Source organism: Schistocerca americana, chromosome 3, assembly GCF_021461395.2.
Source record: "Schistocerca americana isolate TAMUIC-IGC-003095 chromosome 3, iqSchAmer2.1, whole genome shotgun sequence".
In the NCBI taxonomy this organism is placed as follows: domain Eukaryota; kingdom Metazoa; phylum Arthropoda; class Insecta; order Orthoptera; family Acrididae; genus Schistocerca; species Schistocerca americana.
Genome location: NC_060121.1, coordinates 537,974,777 through 537,994,554, shown reverse-complemented (window position 1 = coordinate 537,994,554; position 19,778 = coordinate 537,974,777). Strand labels below are relative to the sequence as shown.

The 19,778-nt window shown below is 37.5% G+C and overlaps 1 protein-coding gene across 2 annotated transcripts in view; it reads left to right on the top strand.

Moving 5' to 3' along the window:
• LOC124605171 (N-acetylneuraminate 9-O-acetyltransferase) overlaps positions 1-19,778 on the top strand; it is a 217,177-nt gene that overhangs the window by 42,120 nt on the left and 155,279 nt on the right. For both annotated transcript variants that reach the window (XM_047136683.1, XM_047136682.1), the window contains one exon: positions 17,903-18,164. In XM_047136683.1, the coding sequence (XP_046992639.1) occupies positions 17,903-18,164 (262 nt within the window). The remainder of the gene's footprint in view (positions 1-17,902; positions 18,165-19,778) is intronic.

Below are 19,778 nucleotides of genomic sequence, written 5' to 3'. Positions count from 1 at the left end.
TGGTGGTTTCAGTTACGGATAAGGCGGACTTCATATTATTGATTGAGATCGTGCTGTAATTTGACCGTGCATGGCAGACCAGTTCGGTAACACTACAAAAAGCGACTGTACAGAAATAGCATCAGAAACTAATTGAAATTTACCTTATAATCTTGTTAGAGACGCATTATTAATTACAATGTAGTCTTCATGGCTGTCCATGGCTGTCCTTGTAATTTCTCTTGTAGGACGACCCGTCTTTCACTTTTCTCCGTCTGTTGAGAACTTCTTCAAGTTGCCACTGTCATGATCAGTTTAAAAATTTGATGATAACCACCTCGAATCACTATTGAAACAACCTCGCTTTGTAATGTAATTTTAATTTCCACCCAAAAGCACATTCAAAACATAGCCGAAAAATACACGTCTTTCGTATGAAGACAAGAGAGAGAGAGTCTAATCAATTAGTTGTTAAAAACAAAAACCTACATAAAACTAAAAAGACGAACAAAATTATTTATAAAAATTGGTCGCTGGCGCAGCGCTCTTCTGCGTGCGCGATCGTAAATTATATCTTTGTATTGGCGGAGGCGCGGAAGTCAAAAGTACCATTACACCACGTACAAAATAAAAATCCTCTCCCCATGACACACACACACACACACACACACACACACACAATATCTGTAACTTTACATTGTTATTTTGTAACTTTTGGTATGTATCACCACTAATAATGGCTCTTACAAACCATTTGTATTTGTATGGAATACGTTGTACCAGGTGTACCAGTATGAAATGAACATGTTTTGTGAAAATAAAACACTAATTTTGAAATGAAAAGTAAAAACATTTTATTTAAAGTACTGCCCGTTGCTTTCTATACATTTTGACCACCTTTCTGGCAATTTTTGGACACCATGCCAATAAAAATCTTCGTCTTTTGAAGCAAACCAAGCAGACACCCAATTTTCAACTTCTTCGTAGGAATCGAAGTGTTCCTCAGCCAATGTGTGTCCCATTGCTGAAAACAGGTGGTAGTCAGAAGGGGCAAAGTCTGGTGAATACGGCAGGTGGGGTAGCAGCTCCCAGCCAAGTGTTTTGATTGTATCCTGAACCAGCTTTGCTTTGTGTGCAGGTGCATTCTCGTGTAAAAAAAAAAAAAAAAATACTTTGTCATGTCTTCTGGCCCATTCTGGTCTTTTTTCGATCAATGCATAGTTCAAATTGATCATTTGTTGTCTGTAGCGATTAGTATTCACAGTTTCACCGGATTTTAGAAGCTCATGATACACCACACCTTTCTGATCCCACAAAACACAGAGAATTGTCTTCTTGCTGAATTGATCTGGTTTTGCAGTCGATGTTGATGGTTGTCCTGGATTAACCCATGATTTTTCCCATTTAGGATTCTTAAAATAAATCAATTTTTCATTGCCAGTAACAATTCGATGCAAAATTGATTTTCTTTCATGTCTTTGAAGCAAAATTTGACAAGTGGTTTTTCGGTTTTTCATCTGTCTTTCATTCAATTCATGTGGCACCCATTTTCCACACTTTTTGGATCTTTTCCATAGCTTTCAAACGGCCAGAAATTGTTTGTTGTGCAACATTTAGCACTGCTGCCATTTGCTTCTGACTCAAAGTATCATCTTCATCCAATATTGCTAGCAATTCGGTGTCGTCAAACTTATTTGGTGGTCTTCCACGTTCTTCATTTCTTACATCAAAATCATTATTTCTGAACCGTTGAAACCATGTTTTGCATGTTGCTTTTGATAGAGCATGATCACCATATGCCTCGACAAGCATTTGATGCGACACTGTAGCACTTTTTTTCAAATGAAAACAAAAAATTTCCGCAAATCATCACTTTCTGGTGCAAAATTCGACATTGTTAACACAATGAAAACATATTATGTTGTTTGTTCCATTACTTGATGTTTACTAAATATCTTTGACAGATGTCATACAGACCAAACAAAAAGAAAATTAAGGCTCGTTCACAACAAATGTTCCCTATCGACACATTTGTATCTTAATGCTTATTTTATACCGGTACACCTGATATTTGTTTCTATTGATATGCTGTGTCCTATTGGGTAGGAACTCTTCAATTCAATTATAATTGGTCCAAAATTCCGTACACTTATGTTTTCTTCATCAGATGACAATGCAGCTTAGCAACGATCCATAAATTTGGTTATGTAAAATATTTTTCGCCACCTAGAATTTGTTCCGAATAATTTTGATTTATTTGATTCACATTAATAATAGATTTCATAAAGGCTTCACCTAAAATTAATACTGAAAGACTTGTGCCTCCCATAAGATGACGTGTTCCAGTTACAAAAAGTGTTGCTCTATAGATTAACTTACTTTGCTTTACTTTACTTTACTTTACTTTACATGTGGCAAGGGCCTTATCAACCATACGTCTGCTCTATGAGCCTCTTCCACTTCTGCCTGTCCAATACGCTGTTTGTCCAGTTGCTGCTGCTGTTCATCCTCATTGTGTCTTCCGAATGTTACCCCGCCATCTGATTCTGGGTCTCCCTCTTCTTCTCGTTCCTTGTATTGTTCTGCTGAATGCCTGTCTGAGTAGTCTATTCTCTGTCGTTCTTGCTATATGGCCTGCCCAATTCAACCTTCTCCTCTTGGTCCAAAAATTTTCCGTAGTACTTTTCTTTCGAAAATTAACAGTTTTTCTTCATCATTCTTTCTAAGTATTAATGTTTCACATCCATATAACATCGCAGGTATAATGGTCGATTGATATAAGTGGATTTTGAAGTTACTGCTAAGTGATCTTTTTCTTAGAATTTTGATGAAACTAAAAAGTGTCTTGTTTGCTGTTGATAAATGGACATCTATTTCTATATCTGTTCTGTTGTTATTACTAAAAATACTTCCTAGGTACTTGAAGTGGTCAACAGTCTTGAAATTGAATCCATCTACAGTCAGAGGTGCATCTTTTCTGGTTTTCTTACTTATGGGTAGGTATTCTGTCTTTTCTTCATTAACATGTAATCCTGTTTTCTCAGCAATTTTGTAGTAATTTTGCATCATTCTGATTAATTCTCTTTTGGAACTGCTTATTAGTGCGACATCATCTGCATAGGCAAGTCTTGTAATGTTCACATCCTGTAGCTGGATCCCTTGTGGACTGGTTTTAGAAAATTCTCTATCAATCTTCTCTGTGACAAGGTTAAATAAAATAGGTGAAATGGCATCCCCTTGTCTCAGTCCAGTGTACACCTTAAAATCTTCAGTTTCTCCTACCGGTGTCTTTATGCGACATAAAGTTTCATCAATGCACATTTTAACTAATCTGATTAATTTTGATGGTATTTTAAATTTCTTCATTATATTTAGGAGTGTATGTCCGTGTATGCTATCATAGGCCGTTTCAAAATCCACGAATAATATGTGGACAACTACATTGAATTCCCACGCCTTTACAGTTACTTGTCTTAGGGTGAATAAATGATCTAATGTGGATCTGTTTCTGCAGAAACCGCATTCATAGTCCCCAATCAGTTCTTCTGTTACTGGTATCAGCCTGTTTAATAGGCGGCTTGATAAGATTTTGTAAATGATATCCAGTAAGGCAATTCCTCTGTAGTTATCACAAACTAGTGGATCATTCTTCTTAAATATGGGGCACACAATTGCAGTTTTCCAATCTGCAGGAATGGTTTCCATCTCCCAAATTGTTTCTATTAACGCCTGTATTTCTAATTCCAGTTGTAGGCCTCCATTCTTTAATAACGCAGCGTATAACTTGTCCTCGCCACAAGCCTTGTTATTCTTTAATTTCTTTATTGCTTGCTGTATTTCGTTTACTAATGGGATAGTAACTGTATCAGCTGTATCAGGTTCTTCCAATTTAAAGTAAGAGTGTGGGTCATTGCAGTTGAGAAGTTGTGAAAAGTATGTCTTCCATCTGTTTTGTATGTCACTTTTGTTGGTCAACATTTTCCCATACTGATCCTTTATAAACTGTTCCCTTTTATTGAATTTACCAAAGGATTTTTTTGTATTTTGATACATCTGCCTTGTCCTGTGATGTTGGAAATCACCCTCTGCTTCTCTGATCATATTGTTAGAGTATTCCCTTTTCTCTTGTCTTAGGGTTCTTTGCGTTTCTTGGCGGAGTTTATAGTATCTTTCCATCAATGTCATATTGTCCCTTTCTTTAATTCATCCATTCCTCGCATTTCTTCTTTCCAGCACTTTTTCGTGACACTTTGTGTTAAACCAAATTTTATTAGGTCATTTTCTTTCACCTATTTTGGAAGCTGCTTCTTGAATACAGCCCTTCAAGTGTCTCCATCTGATTTCGACATTCTGGGTTTCTGCATTGGTCAGTCTCAGTTTTGTTAGGTTGCTTTTAATTTCTTTTGTAAAATTTTCTTTTATATCTACTTTCGCCAGGGTTCCTATGTTATATCTTGTAATTTCTTCTCTATTTCTATTTACTTACCTTTTGAGTTTCACTTTCATTTTTGATATTATTAACATGTCGTCTGTGTCACAATCCGCTCCCCTAAAGGTTCTGACGTCTTTAATGCTGTTTTGGAATCATTTCTGGATAGCTACATGATCTATTTGATTGACTACCCTTCCATCTGGTGATATCCATGTTCCTAAATGAATGCGTTTATGTTGAAATTTTGTGCTGCTTATCATGAGGCCATTTGTCATTTCAAAGTTTATAAGTCGAACCCCATTCTCTAAACTTTCCTCGTGTAAGCTAAAATTTCCGATGGTTGGCTTGTAGATTTCTTCCTTTCCTACTGTGGCATTAAAATCTCCTAACACTATTTTCACATTGTGCCTACTTAATAAGTTGTATGTTTGTTCCAGTTGGCTGAAGAATTCTTCTTTCGTGTTGTCATCCTTATCTTCTGTGGGTGCGTGTGCATTTAGAAATGTAATGTCTAACCACTACTTCTGAATAGTTATGTATGGTATACGGTTATTAACATGTTTGAACTCCTTTACTGAGTCATCTATTGATTCCCTGCCATCTTACTTCTTGGAGAGCTACCAGTTGCACTCTATATTTTCTTAATTCGTTTGCTAGTATTTGGGCAGTTCCAGGACGATACAGGCTTCTAATATTCCATGATTCAAAAGAGAAATCCTTGCAGCTTTGTCAGTTTTTGTTCCAGTGAATCCTATCCTGTTTCCGAGGCTGGCATTGAGTATCCTGACCGTTTAGTTTTTTTTACATGAGTGGGTTGGTAGCCCTCTGCACAACCCCCAACCTGGAGGACCAGGAGTCTTGATTTTGGGGTTCTCTACCCCTAGGAGGGTTGCCTCCACCGTGGCTGAGCGAGCCTCTCCTGCCTGTGCTAGTTTTGGTCCACCCCGGGTATTTTATTTTCCCGGTACCCTCTATATCTAGAGAGCATTCCCCTATCCGCCACCTGGGGAGGCGCCCAATGGGGGACTAGCAAACCCCACACGGGCTTCTTAAATTTACACTGGGAGATTTAGGTATAGCACCGAAATTTGTCAGATCCAGGTATGCACCAAACTTTACTTAGAGAAGAAGTAGGCCACTAAAAGGTGGAAAATCTATCATGAGCACAATTGTCTTTAAGATGTTTGAGTATGTGGTGTGCAGGGTAATCATGTACTTTCTCAAATGTTCTAGATCCTTCGTGGCACATATAGACCCACCATAGGATGAGAGAGATGATAGTGATGGCTTGGGCATAGGGAAATCCCCTGTAGAGATCTACAGAACAAGATGTTGAGGTATTGATGACGGCAAGAAATAGTAAACTGGATTAACTAACTCTTCAAATTAACAAGCATTTATTTAATTCCAAAATAAAGCAAGAAATGTGGGAAGTGACCTCAGTAGGGCGAATACACGTTAACAGTCAATATCAAATAATTAGTTAATAAATTTGATATCGGCATGTGTATGTAACCACAAAGAGGCATACCCCACCAGTCACAAATAATTTTGTGACTAGATTAATAAACAATGGTGAAGAATGAAGTTGGTGGCTTTAATGGTTCAGATGTTGTACGTTATCTCCCCCAACTTGAGTACAATGTACAGAACCTTTATATCATGACACGAAACTGTCAGGAAAGTCCTTCTTTGGGATGCTCTTCAACTCGGACTTGAATGTCGGTTGTGGCGTCAAAATGTTGACCCTACATGTGAATCTCTGCACTTTTCAATTTTGTGGTAGATTGGTATTGATCATGCCAAGTTTCGTCACATCTAATGAATTTTTGCAGAAAAAATTGTCTGCATTTAGCCTTTCGACCAAGTTGCGGCAAGTGTCGGTGCATTGTTGTTTTCCTTCGGGAGTCAAGGTGTGCAGGACAAATTTTTCAGACACTTTTCTCTTCTTCAAAAATGACACACTATGACTACACGTCCATTGCTTAACATTACCTACCCACAAGTGACTGGTGAAGTGGACATCCATTGATTACATTTGTTAGCTCAAGCTGTTGCCATAGTCACTGCAGTGATGTTGCTTATATGCCAGAAATAAAATAAGTCTCAGAACTTTTTGAACACAATTGTACATCTTGGAGAAGAAACAGATGCTAATGCTTTGGTGCACATTCCATCAGCTTTCGATGAGCCACATACACAACATGCAAACATGGCAAGCATCATTACACAAAATACTAGCCTTGGTGTAAGTAATGAACTTTCATATCTTCTAATGAAGTTTGGACAGTACACAAAATTTTTCAAACTGTGTTTGATTAGCAACGCAAGTTTTAGATCTGTGTATATGTGTTTATAAATTCCAGTTACATGTCAGTCAGGGAGTGACTTTGTCTGGTGTGAGTACATTTTTCACTGTTCGAATATACCGAATGACAGTAGTTAGCTTTCTTTAGTCATGACACAGGTGCTGCAACATGGCTAAGTTAGTGTGCACTTAGATTTGTATTTGTATGTTTCTTTCCTTGTTGCTTAGCTTTCACACAAGCTGATCACTTGTCAGTTGCATAATGAAGTTTGAATTTCCAATATGTTATCAAGTCCACAAACTTGTAGCTCAAGCTCAAGTCCACATTTCATTTTGCAGGAATGATGAACTGTTCTGTGTGGCAGTTACATTTAGAGTTTTCTTTTTCAGGAATTCAAGTTCACTTCACTTCATAATTATATTAAGTTAAAGAATTACAAATGTGGCCATATTCTGGCTAACTTATAATTTTACCCCCATGTGAACACTATAATCATGTTTCTTGTATATACATGATTGACTGCCATCATGTAAAGACATGAATAGGCTGCCAACTGTTATTTTATTTGTTGTGGTGTTTTATGTTGTGTTGGAATATTATTTGGATGAGATTTTGGTTTGTACTGTTGTTTTCAACTGATGTAATGCTAGCTAAACTTGTAGCGAAGAAATCTTGGTAAAACACTGTTAACACTATTTAACTGCAAGTTCTTGGGTCTGTGAAGAATCGCTGTGTGATTGCAGGTTCAGTCACCGCATCTCCAACGTTGCTTCAAATGCACGTCAATGTAGATACCTGGAACTCTCTAGATATTTATGAGACTGTAATTGTAGAAGGATAATTAATTTTGAGTCTCACTTATCAGTCAGATGAGATGGCCTCTTTTATCTCTTCTGATTCAGTACAGTATATCTATAGGGCTTTAGTAGTTTCAAGGTAATCTTGATGAGAACAATAGTAAGAAGAATTAACATGCCATATAACAACAAAAATTATATATAAATCAGAGATGTTCATATCTCTGTGCAAGATTATAGCACCTTTGATTCCTACATACATTGCACAGTGTCAAACAGTCATTTTACTAAGAAATTGTTCATATTAAATTGTGAAATTACACATCACTTAAAGGCATGAGTGGTTGTCAAAGTTAAATTTAATTCATGTACTCTTGCGGCTTACATAATGAACATGACTTTATTTGCCTATTTCCCTTATAAGTGTATTGCTATTGATCACAGAACTACTTGCCTCACTCGTTAAAAACTATCTTCCTCATAATCTCAGAAACATTATTCCAATGGCTATCCAACCCCTTCCCTGTTCACGCCTTTGTTCTAGAAAGGATAATTGCAGCATGTATCAGTAAGGGTGTAGTAGTGGGGTTACACTTGGATGCTACTACAGTTACTTTAAGTGCTGTGCTGTCAGTGTTAAGACATGTGCAGGACCTATAGTATGTGGTCGTTCTGTTAATATGTTGCCTTCACAAGCCTAATAAATAACAATGTACTTTAGGATTCAAGTTACTGAAACTGGTACTGAGCAGATGTCATATCTGTTCCTTTTAGATTTAACAACAATTAGTAAAGAGCTTTGATTGGATAGCACTGATAGTTGAGATGTTTGTATTTTCCCACCTCCGCGTTGCAAATGTTTTGACTTTTGAGTGAAATGCCCAGTCGATGTGCTGTTGTTTTCACGTCAATTCTACCAACAGTGAAAGTTGTTTAGTTCTCGGGGTGTTGTAAAATTCCTGGATTCGTCTCGTCGCTGTGCAGCCTATGAGAAGGATTGCGGAAGACTCCCAAATAAATTCCAAAGTACAGTGCAGTTGTAATACCAATATATTTCCAGGACTCTGGTGTCCGAGCCTGGTGAACTGTACCAGTTACATCACATGTACCCAAAGTTGACATCAAACGACACGGTGTTCACAACAATCAACAAACGAGTGAGCCTACAATGCATTTGCTCGCAACCCTAGCCAAAAAACGAGTGCCCCAAGGAGCCTGCGTGACCTCTATTTATACTTTTGTTAACAATTACCTACAATGAAAATTACAATTTTATGTAAAATCACAATTAAAAGTTAAACCGAATATGAGATACACATTGCTAAAAATTTACAATCTTAGTGCTGAACAAGGTGAACCTATTTTCAACTTAGTTACGAGTTAATATAACATTTTCTGACTAATTATGTTACAGGTAACAATTACATTTCTAAATTTGTTTACAACAAATCAACTCGTGCCTGAATTTTAGTGCTAATATATATCGGAGATTCAATTAACGTGCTTTATTTATATGTTCTATTTAATTTGCTGTAGTAATTTTATAATGATAGGTTTACTGGTACATCCTGACCATGTGCTACATTTCTTTCGATTAGTTACAGTATTAATTTCACATTTATATTGTGTTTTTCACATAAGAACAATGTTAACCAGCAAAACATCATTTTCGAATTATATGTATACTGAAATAGTGGTTATTTTTGTAAGTAATTTGGAAACAGGTCACTTTACAATCAGGCAATTAGGACTGGTGTTTATCTTTAATGCTCTCCGAGGGGTTCTGATAGGTCAATGAGATACAGTAATATTTCATAGTCAAACATAATTTTACCAAGTTCCAACTGCAGAACCGTAACACACCTTCTGGAATTCACTGAACAAGGCATCAATCTGAGTGTTGGTACTTACTGCATTCTGGGTCTTTTCCTTCCAGCTACCAAATGTAGACTGTTACTAGAAAAGGAGCAAATTCTTTTGCATACATTATGTAGAATCACATACATATCCAATCAGGTCCAGTTGCCTTTCCTCTTTGGGATTATTTTAAGCAATTTTCTATCAAACATTCACTTATTTAGTGATTTATGATTCTGGTGTTTGTGCAACAGTGCAAATGAGGAGCTGTAATTCAGTCTTCCTTGGCGAAATTTTTTTGGAAAAGTCAGTATTTTGGCCTTCTTTCTGTCCTCTTCTGTATCATTGCTGTTATGGACTCTAAGTGTCTGAACAGATGACTTGGATCTCTTCACTGGTTTAACATTAGACCGTAATTTCTTAGGGGTTTCTGTCAGATTGCTGTTAGATTGGTAGATAGAATTTTACTATTCAGTTCATTTAACTCTTCATAAATGCGTCTCCTTACATTAATTTAGGCTGTGTTCAGCTTTTTTAAATGAAACTTTGGCTATATTTTACAGGGTAATTATAGGATAAGATTTTTAGAACAATTTCGCATTATTCTCTGTGCTTACTTTCCACACAAATCACAATTCCATTGCCAGTGATTTGAAATCTCTCCCTAATACTTACAACATGAGCAGGAAATTTACACGCTACCTTCTCCAGATTTTTCCTGAAATGTTCCTGAGGCAAATGGTTTACAAAATCGTCTGATTAATGGGTTTGAACCATCTACAACACTTATCCTCATCCGGTTTATTTCCCATTCAAAAACTTTAAAACCTGCACCTGATGTTATTGTATTATTTGTGGCCATAGAAACTTAACAACCATCAGTGTCCCACCTATCTTTGCAATGTACAAGTGTGGTTTGAAAAGTTCTCGGAATCACCACGAGAGGTCAGCGCTAGCGCAACGAGTTGTTCATGTGATATTCATTGGACTGTTGTCTGCAAACACGTGCCACTTCAGTGCTCTTGGAAGAGAGCTGTGGCAGTGACATGGCTATGTTGTTGTTCTTGCGTAGTGATTTACAAAGATGAAAAAAGTTAACGCCGGGTTCCAGAATACACTGGGGGACTCTGCTTCTTCATATTCAACTGTTGCCAAGTGGACAAATGAATTTAAATTTGGTCGGGAGAGCTTAGATGATGATCCGTGTAGTAGTCAGCCAAAATGTGTCACTACTCCAGAAATCATTGCAAAAGTGCACAAAATGGTCATGGAGGATCGCCGATTGAAAGTGCTTGAAAGTGCTCAGGCTTGCCAGATGTCATCTGAAAGGGTATTTCACATTTTAACTGAAGAATTAGAAATGAAAAAAAACTATCCGCAAGATGGGTGCCACAACTCTTGATGCATGTCCGTACACATGTGCTGTTGCCATGGCAAAATTACACGAACTAAGGTATGAATTGTTGCCGCACCCCCCTTATCCACCTGATATGGCTCCGTAAGACTTCCATCGCTTCCCAAAACTGAAAATTTTTCTTGGTGGGCGAAGATTCACTTCAAACGAAGAATTGATAGCTGGAGTTGACAACTGTTTTGCAGGCATGAAGGAAACTCATTTTAGAGATGGGATCAAGGCACTGGAACACCGTTGGACCAAGTATATTACTCTACAAGGAGACTACATTGAAAAATAAAAACAATTCAGTGAAGTAAGTACCTTTTTTTTTTTTATTTCATTCCGAGAACTTTTAAACCACCCTCATATATTCCAGTCAGGATGTAGAATTTCATTACTATTAACATCTGTTTTCTGCTAGCATTCTGTCTCTAGTATTGTGTGAGCATTGTTACCATTTACTAAGAAGATAAGTTTAGAACATTTTCATGGTTGTTCCTGCAATTTTAATATGTGCACATTCTGTTTATCTGGTCTGCCATGAGTACTTCTATCTGCATTTATGAGGTCTGCTATTTTCACTCTCTGAAATGAGAACACTTAAGCCTGTAAAATAATTTCTCTATCTTAAAAAAAAACCCAAATGTGCCTACCACATGTACCTGGCTACTTTGGTAGTCACCTCCTGTGTGTATTGCATGCCAGATCTATTAAAAAGGGTTGCACAGTCCTCCACCCAGTAATAGAGTTTGAAAAATCTGTGTCCAGGATTATCGCAGAATCGCCTGAGAACCTGGTTTGAGTCTTCCTAACATTTCCAAACCAGAGGTTCTAACCAGAGATGCACGGCCCTGTCACTATTCACCATTCTCACTCGGATGAATGTGGGCTGGCTAGATCAAGCTTATCAGAAGACTTTGCAACATCAGAGTTTTTAGGGGAGACAATAGACATCATAGATGCCACGGCTTATGGCGCAGTTGCCTCAACACCGTCGCAAATCAGGACAACAGTCTGAACACTGTTCACCATTGCAACTGCAAAGTGTAACTGGACTGTAGAAAATACTCTCTGCACCTGTACACAACATCCATAGTACCTTACTTTCATCTTCAAAACTAATGCACCCAGTTACTAGATACAATCTAAGTACTGCTGCTACACTGCTTGTTGGTACTGCTATGCTACAGATTCAGCTGATATGACACACCAGCACATAGAAAAAAGTTAATAAACAGTACTTGACATAGATAATTACACAGATTATATTCACTTATTCATAGAAACACATGAACTAAAGCACCCCTCCTACCCCCTTCCTCCCTGGAGCTGCTGATTGCTCTACCTTAGCAGCTGAACCTCTACTGTAGTGATGGACAATCTGAGAACTGTGAAGTTCCCAAGAACTAACCTCAGTTTCCAGTTCCCGAGAACCAACCTTCCTTCTCGTTCTCACTCATCAGGATTCTCAATTCTCCCTCCTTGGGATTCTTGGTTCTTGAGGTTCGCACGTCAGGGTTCTCAGATATGTGTTCATTTTTGCCAAGCAAGACAAGATCTATGTTCTCAGTTCTTGGATATGTTGACATCTTATCATATGTGTAAGCCATTGATAAGGTCAAGTACCTAAGTGAAGTGATTGTGGATAAATCACTTGAGGGGTGATGATAGGTAAATGAAGCTCTTTTCTGATTGCAGGAAACTCTACAGAATTTGTATAGAGTATTATCTCCTAAAAGCTCTGAAAAAGTCACTCAGGAAGCAGAATTCTGGGATCTAAAATAACGAAATCTCTTTTTATATCTTTTCCCTTAGTAACTGGATATAATTTTTGTAATGCAATGTGCAGACATGAAAATAATAATAAAACCTGTGGAGGTCAGGGAAAAGAATAGGCCTCCGGTATGTTCTGCCAGTCGTAAAAGGCGACGAAAAGAATAAACCACTAATAGGGCTAACCCCCCTTTTAGTGTGATTAGTTGGCTCAGGACAGAACTAAAGAAGCCTCGGACAAGCGCCGTCATGGTCGGGGACGACGTTTGAACCCTATGCCCGCCCACAATGGTAACGACACTGCTAGCCAACTGGAAAATGATTTAAATCCAAATAGAGGTGTTTTGCAGGATATGCTTCCTGCAACCACCCTAGAAGGAAAACAAAGACAGAGGATGAGATGGTCAGATGAAGTTAATCGACACCTCATGTTCTGTTATTACCAAGCAACAAACCTAGGAACCAACACACCTGGATACAGATCACAAGTATATACAACATTTATTATCAGATACCCAGAATTAAAATTTTTAACAGAACAACGACTAGCTGATCAGATCCGTGTAATAATAAAAAATAACAGGATACCCCAGTCAGAATTAGAAAACATCAAACAACAAGTACAACAACTACTGGAACAAAATAATGTGCTATCAGAAGAAGAAGAAAATACAGTAATGGACTCAAACATCCCAGAGCAAACAAACGAAGAACAACACGCATCAATTAAACAATCAGAGGAAAACGAAATCTTAAGACAGCCACCAGAACAAGCACAAATAGAACACGAAGTGACACACATGTTAGATATGGAAGAAAAATTTCAGCTGACATATATAGAATACAAAGACACAAATACAGAGATTAGACCATTCTTGCATAGACCGCCAAATAACCCACAAGTCGAAACAACAATAAAAACTATCAACACAATCATACACAACAAAATAAATGAAAACACAACTATGGAAAAGTTACAACTACTGGTTTATATAGGAGCACTCACTACACTAAATATACACACTAGGCAGAGATCAGAACTAACCAACACACAGAAGAAACCCACAAAACCAGCATGGCAACACAGGCTACAGATCAGAATAGAAAAACTGAGAAAAGACATCGGACAGCTAACACAATTTATAAGAAATGAAATGTCAGAAAAAAAAAAAAAAAAACGAAAAAGGTTAGGTAAAATCTCACAAGAAGAAGCGATAGAGCAATTAGATGAAAAGAAGCAGAAATTACAAGCATTGGCCAAACGACTTAGAAGATACAAAAAAAGTTAAAATAGAAGGAAACAAAACCAAACATTCAACACACACCAAAAGAAATTTTACCAGACAATACATAACACACACATTAAAATAAACAATCCACCAAACATAACAGACATGGAACACTTCTGGAGCAACATATGGTCAAACCCGGCACAACATAACAGGCATGCACGGTGGATACAAGCAGAAACAGATACATACAAGATGCCTGAAGTGATAATTTTGCAACATGAAGTCACCCAAGCAATTAATTCTACTCACAATTGGAAAGCCACTGGAAAAGATAAAATAGCAAATTTCTGGCTAAAGAAATTCACCTCAACACATTCACATCTAACCAAATTATTTAACAAATAAAAGAGTAAGAAACATTCCACATGGGAAATATATATTAAAAACAAAGATTCCATGACTTACCAACTGGGAAAGCGCTGGTAGATAGGCACAATAAAAAAACACACACACAAAATTTCGAGCTTTCGCAACCCACAGTTGCTTCGTCAGGAAAGAGGGGAGGAGAGGGAACAATGAAAGGATGTGGGTTTTAAGGGAGAGGGTAAGGAGTCATTCCAATCCTCTGTGTGTGTGTTTTGTGTGTGTACCTGTCCTTTTTTCCCCCTGAGGTAAGTCTTTTTGCTCCTGGGATTGGAATGACTCCTTACCCTCTCCCTTAAAACCCACATCCTTTCATCTTTCCCTCTCCTTCCCTCTTTCCTGATGAAGCAACTGTGGGTTGCGAAAGCTCGAAATTTTGTGTGTGTGTTTTTTTATTGTGCCTATCTACCAGCGCTTTCCCGGTTGGTAAGTCATGGAATCTTTGTTTTTAATAAATTATTTAACAGTTACATTGCAGACCCATACACATTCCCTGATACACTTACACATGGAATAACTTATCTGAAACCTAAAGATCAAGCAGATACAGCAAACCCAGCTAAATATCGCCCCATAACATGCGTACCAACAATATACAAAATATTAACTTCAGTCATTACACAGAAATTAATGACATATACAACACAGAACAAAATTATAAAGGAAGAACAAAAAGGCTGTTGCAAAGGAGCACGAGGATGTAAAGAGCAACTGATAATAGATGCAGAGGTGACATATCAAGCTAAAACTAAACAAAGGTCGCTACACTATGCATACATTGATTACCAAAAAGCTTTTGATAGTGTACCCCACTCATGGTTACTACAAATATTGGAAATATACAAAGTAGATCCTAAATTGATACAGTTCCTAAACATAGTAATGAAAAATTGGAAAACCACGATTAATATCCAAACAAATTCAAATAATATCACATCACAGCCAATACAGATTAAGCGTGGAATATACCAAGGAGACTCATTAAGTCCTTTCTGGTTCTGCCTTGCTCTGAACCCACTATCCAACATGCTAAATAATACAAATTATGGATACAATATTACTGGAACATACCCACACAAAATCACACATCTGCTATACATGGATGAGCTAAAACTACTGGCAGCAACAAATCAACAACTCAACCAATTACTAAAGATAACTGAAGGATTCAGCAATGATATAAGTATGGCTTTTGGAACAGACAAATGTAAGAAAAATAGCATAGTCAAGGGAAAACACAGTAAACAAGAAGATTACATATTGGATAACCACTGCGACTGCATAGAAGCGGTGGAAAAAACAGATGCCTATAAATATCTAGGATACAGACAAAAAATAGGAATAGATAATACAAATATTAAAGAGGAGCTAAAAGAAAAATATTGACAAAGACTAACAAAAATACTGAAAACAGAATTGACAGCAAGAAACAAGACAAAAGCTATAAATACTTATGCCATACCAATATTGACCTACTCATTTGGAGTAGTGAAATGGAGTAACACAGACCTAGAAGCACTCAATATACTTACACGATCACAATGCCACAAATATAGAATACATCACATACATTCAGCAACTGAGAGATTCACATTAAGCAGGAAGGAAGAAGGAAGGGGATTTATCGACATAAAAAACCTACATTATGGACAGGTAGACAATTTAAGAAAATTCTTTCTAGAACGAGCAGAAACTAGCAAAATACACAAGGCAATCACTCATATAAATACATCGGCTACACCACTGCAATTTCATAACCACTTTTACAACCCTTTAGATCACATCTAAACACATACGAAGAAAGTAAATTGGAAAAAGAAAACACTACATGGCAAGCACCCGTATCATCTAACACATCGATCAAGACGCATCCAACACATGGCTAAGAAAAGGCAATATATACAGTGAGACGGAAGGATTCATGATTCAATACAGGATCAAACATTAAACACCAGATATTACAGCAAGGATATTATTAAAGATCCCAATACCACAACAGATAAATGCAGACTTTGCAAACAACAAATAGAAACAGTAGATCACATCACAAGTGGATGTACAATACTAGCAAATACAGAATACCCCAGAAGACATGACAATGTAGCAAGAATAATACTCAACAGCTTGCCTTACAACATAAACTTATAAAACAACATGTTCCCACATACAAGTATGCACCACAAAATGTACTGGAGAACGATGAATACAAATTATACTGGAACAGAACCATTATAACAGATAAAACAACACCACATAACAAACCTGACATCATACTCACCAATAAAAAGAAGAAATTAACACAACTAATCGAAATATCCATACCCAATACAACAAATATACAAAAGAAAACAGGAGAAAAAATTGAAAAATACATCCAACTGGCTGAGGAAGTGAAGGACATGTGGCATCAGGATAAAGTTGACATTATACCAATTATACTATCAACTACAGGAGTCATACCACACAATATCCACCAGTACATCAATGCAATACAGCTACATCCAAACTTATATATACAACTACAGAAATCTGTAATTATTGACACTTGTTCAATTACCTGAAAGTTCCTAAATGCAATGTAACGTATACCGTACAGTTAAAAGGAAGTCACGCTTGATCATGGTCCGTGTCACCTTCCATTTTTAACCAGACATAATGTCTGAGACAAGAAAGAAATAATAATAACAATAATAAATATAAGCTTTCCTGGATAGTAATGTTATTCTCTGTGGAAAAGAAATTTGTTCTGAGACTACTCCCTTTGATCTATGAAACCCAAGTCATACTGATATTTTGTTCACCGCCATGAGAGACATTAGCAGTCATTTGGCAGGTTATTAACTGTTCCTTTCAAATGAGTAGAGAATTCCTCTCCCAAATATTTGCGTACTTGTTGCAAACAACCATAGGCCACTGACCTCTTAAAATCTTAAGAGCTATTTGAAAACTAAATGATTTTTAATAAAATCTCTTGCTGTCTGTTGACAACTGAAGACTATCACTAATGGCAAAGGCCATTCCTTAGCAGCTGCATTCCAAACACTGCCGCATTGTTATGGATGTGTAATATTTTGCTGCTATCAAAGAGATAGTTGTCTCACATTAAAACAGCTTCACAACTATGAAGCTTGACAGTCACTACATACAACAGAGCATCAGTATGGAAAAGCTTACTATCTTTGTTTGTTTAAATGTATTGACATTTCCTTAGTGTTGAATCTCAGTGTCATTTGTCAGTGTGAATACTACTGCTACTAGAGTACATGTGATTCATGTTTCTGAATTTTCTATTAATGCTTCAAATGGTCATTAGTCCCCTAGAACTTAGAACTAGTTAAACCTAACTAACCTAAGGACATCACAAACATCCATGCCCGAGGCAGGATTCGAGCCTGCAACCGTAGCGGTCTTGCGGTTCCAGACTGCAGCGCCTTTAACCGCACGGCCACTTCGGCCGGCATTAATGCTTCCATAGACTGTGACTTTCTATACTGAACTTCCTTTGTTCCTGTGAAATGTTATGTATGATGCATTTGTTACTGTGTGGCATTAAGCATAAAATCTTCAAAAGATGCCACATTATTTTCCTTAATGCAAACAATGGAACTTATTGAAAAATTACATAGATTGTCTCAAAGGTACTGTAGGTTTGTGCTTGTTTTTGTGTCATTGAATATTTAACATTGTAACTTTTGCTGTTGCAGGGATACAAGACGTTGTTTGAGATATTTAGCATTCTGGGGTGAACATAGCCATTTTGTATTTATCGGTGATTCTAGAATTCGCCAGTTGTATCTAGCATTCTTGGAACAAGTTGAGCCACAAGATTCTTCGCGGACAACTCTTCATCCTGAACAAATGCATTCTGATATGGCTTTCACTGATGCAAAGTTAAGACTGCGGGTGGAATTTGTTTGGAGCACTTTTGTTTCTCAGATCATGGTAGATGAATTTCGCAAGTGGAAGGTAAGTAATTATGTTTCAGTATTTCATGGTTAAAGATAAAGCTCAGATAAAGCTCTGTGTTCTGTCTCTTTAAATATGAGTGGAAGAGCAGAGTATTTGTCTTTGATAGCTTTCCCTGCAGTACTAACTTAATGAAACTTCATTACAAGCAACTCATTAAAATTTTATGAACTGTGGAATTTTTTATCTATATTAGTGCTAATTAATTTATATAGAGAAGTCAAAATTCATGTGATTGTACAGTGCACTAACTTCTTACTATTAATAACCATATTACTTGTGGCTTGGAGCTTTCAGCTCATGTAGAAAATGTTAATATTTGTTCTTATGTATTGGACATTCAAGTATAGCACTGGATAATCTGTTGCTGAATTATAAATCTAATATCCATTTCCTCAGTACCAATGTCAATAGTAACTTTTAATGTATCTTTTTGTGCAATTCAGACAAAAATTCAGAGTGTTTATCTTGTTAAAAAAAATCCTGTGTTAGTGTGCTTATTTTTCCTCGTAGGGAATTGGAGAGAGATTTGTTTTGTTGTCCCACCCACTGGCCTTAAGTTCAGTGAGTGTATCACATACTTATGCCATCCTGTCCGAAATGGAACCCTGCTTGATCTGTTTGCATCAGTTCAGAAAAGTATCCCTAGCTAAAACCCAGTCCCACATCCTGTTCCTTAAGTGCTACCTAAGCCATGGAATCCCCCCCACCTCTGATGGCCTAACCATAAAAATTCCTTTCTGTAGCTACCACACCTCCTTTCATAATGACCTTAATGTTTTCAGATTCTGCCAGTCCCTCTCCCCCACAAACCTGGTACTACAGAAACATACCTTCATGGCACGGGCTTCCCAGAACCATCTCTTCTCCTTGTGCGAGATGTTACTGTGAGGTCCCAACTACCTATACTGCATCTCCCAAATTGAAACATTTGCCCTTGAAGAGCACTCAAGATACTAAACCCATAAATTATCAAACTTGTGGGCATCCTATTCACCAGTTTGAGCATCACAACCCATCAACACCTAACCTACGCACATTGAACCTCCTCGTCAAACCCTCACAGCACTCGGACAGTGTCCTGCTGATCTTTTCAATTTATGATTTTCCTTGAAAAGACTCTTCCAAGTCCCACAAAATCCATAACCCAAACAAATAACCAAACACTCTTGTTTACCTTCCCACTAAAAACCAGTCCTATCCAAAGGCCTTACCCTCAGCCCCACACCCAAATTTGGCTGTTTATACCACCATCCGTGCCCCCCACCCCCACCCCACCCATCTACCCCATGATAATGTTCCAGGAATTTCTTACCTCCAACTTGACCTCACCATCCTTTCTCCAGGTCCCTTCCCAAGAACACAACCCTCTCAGCAGGAGTAATGACAGAAATTTGAAACATGAAAAGAGCTTTGATTTAATCATCCTCACTGCAGGCAAAGTCTCCACCATTGTTATCCCGGTGAGTGTGTGAATGCTTCATCACTTTGGCTTCATGAAGCGACTCATTTTAACTTTGGCCTTCATTCACTACTTGAGCCTTGGTCTATTGCCTTCAATTTCATGATCTTCGCATGGAACTTCGCTCCTGGACTGACTGTGGGGTCAGGTGT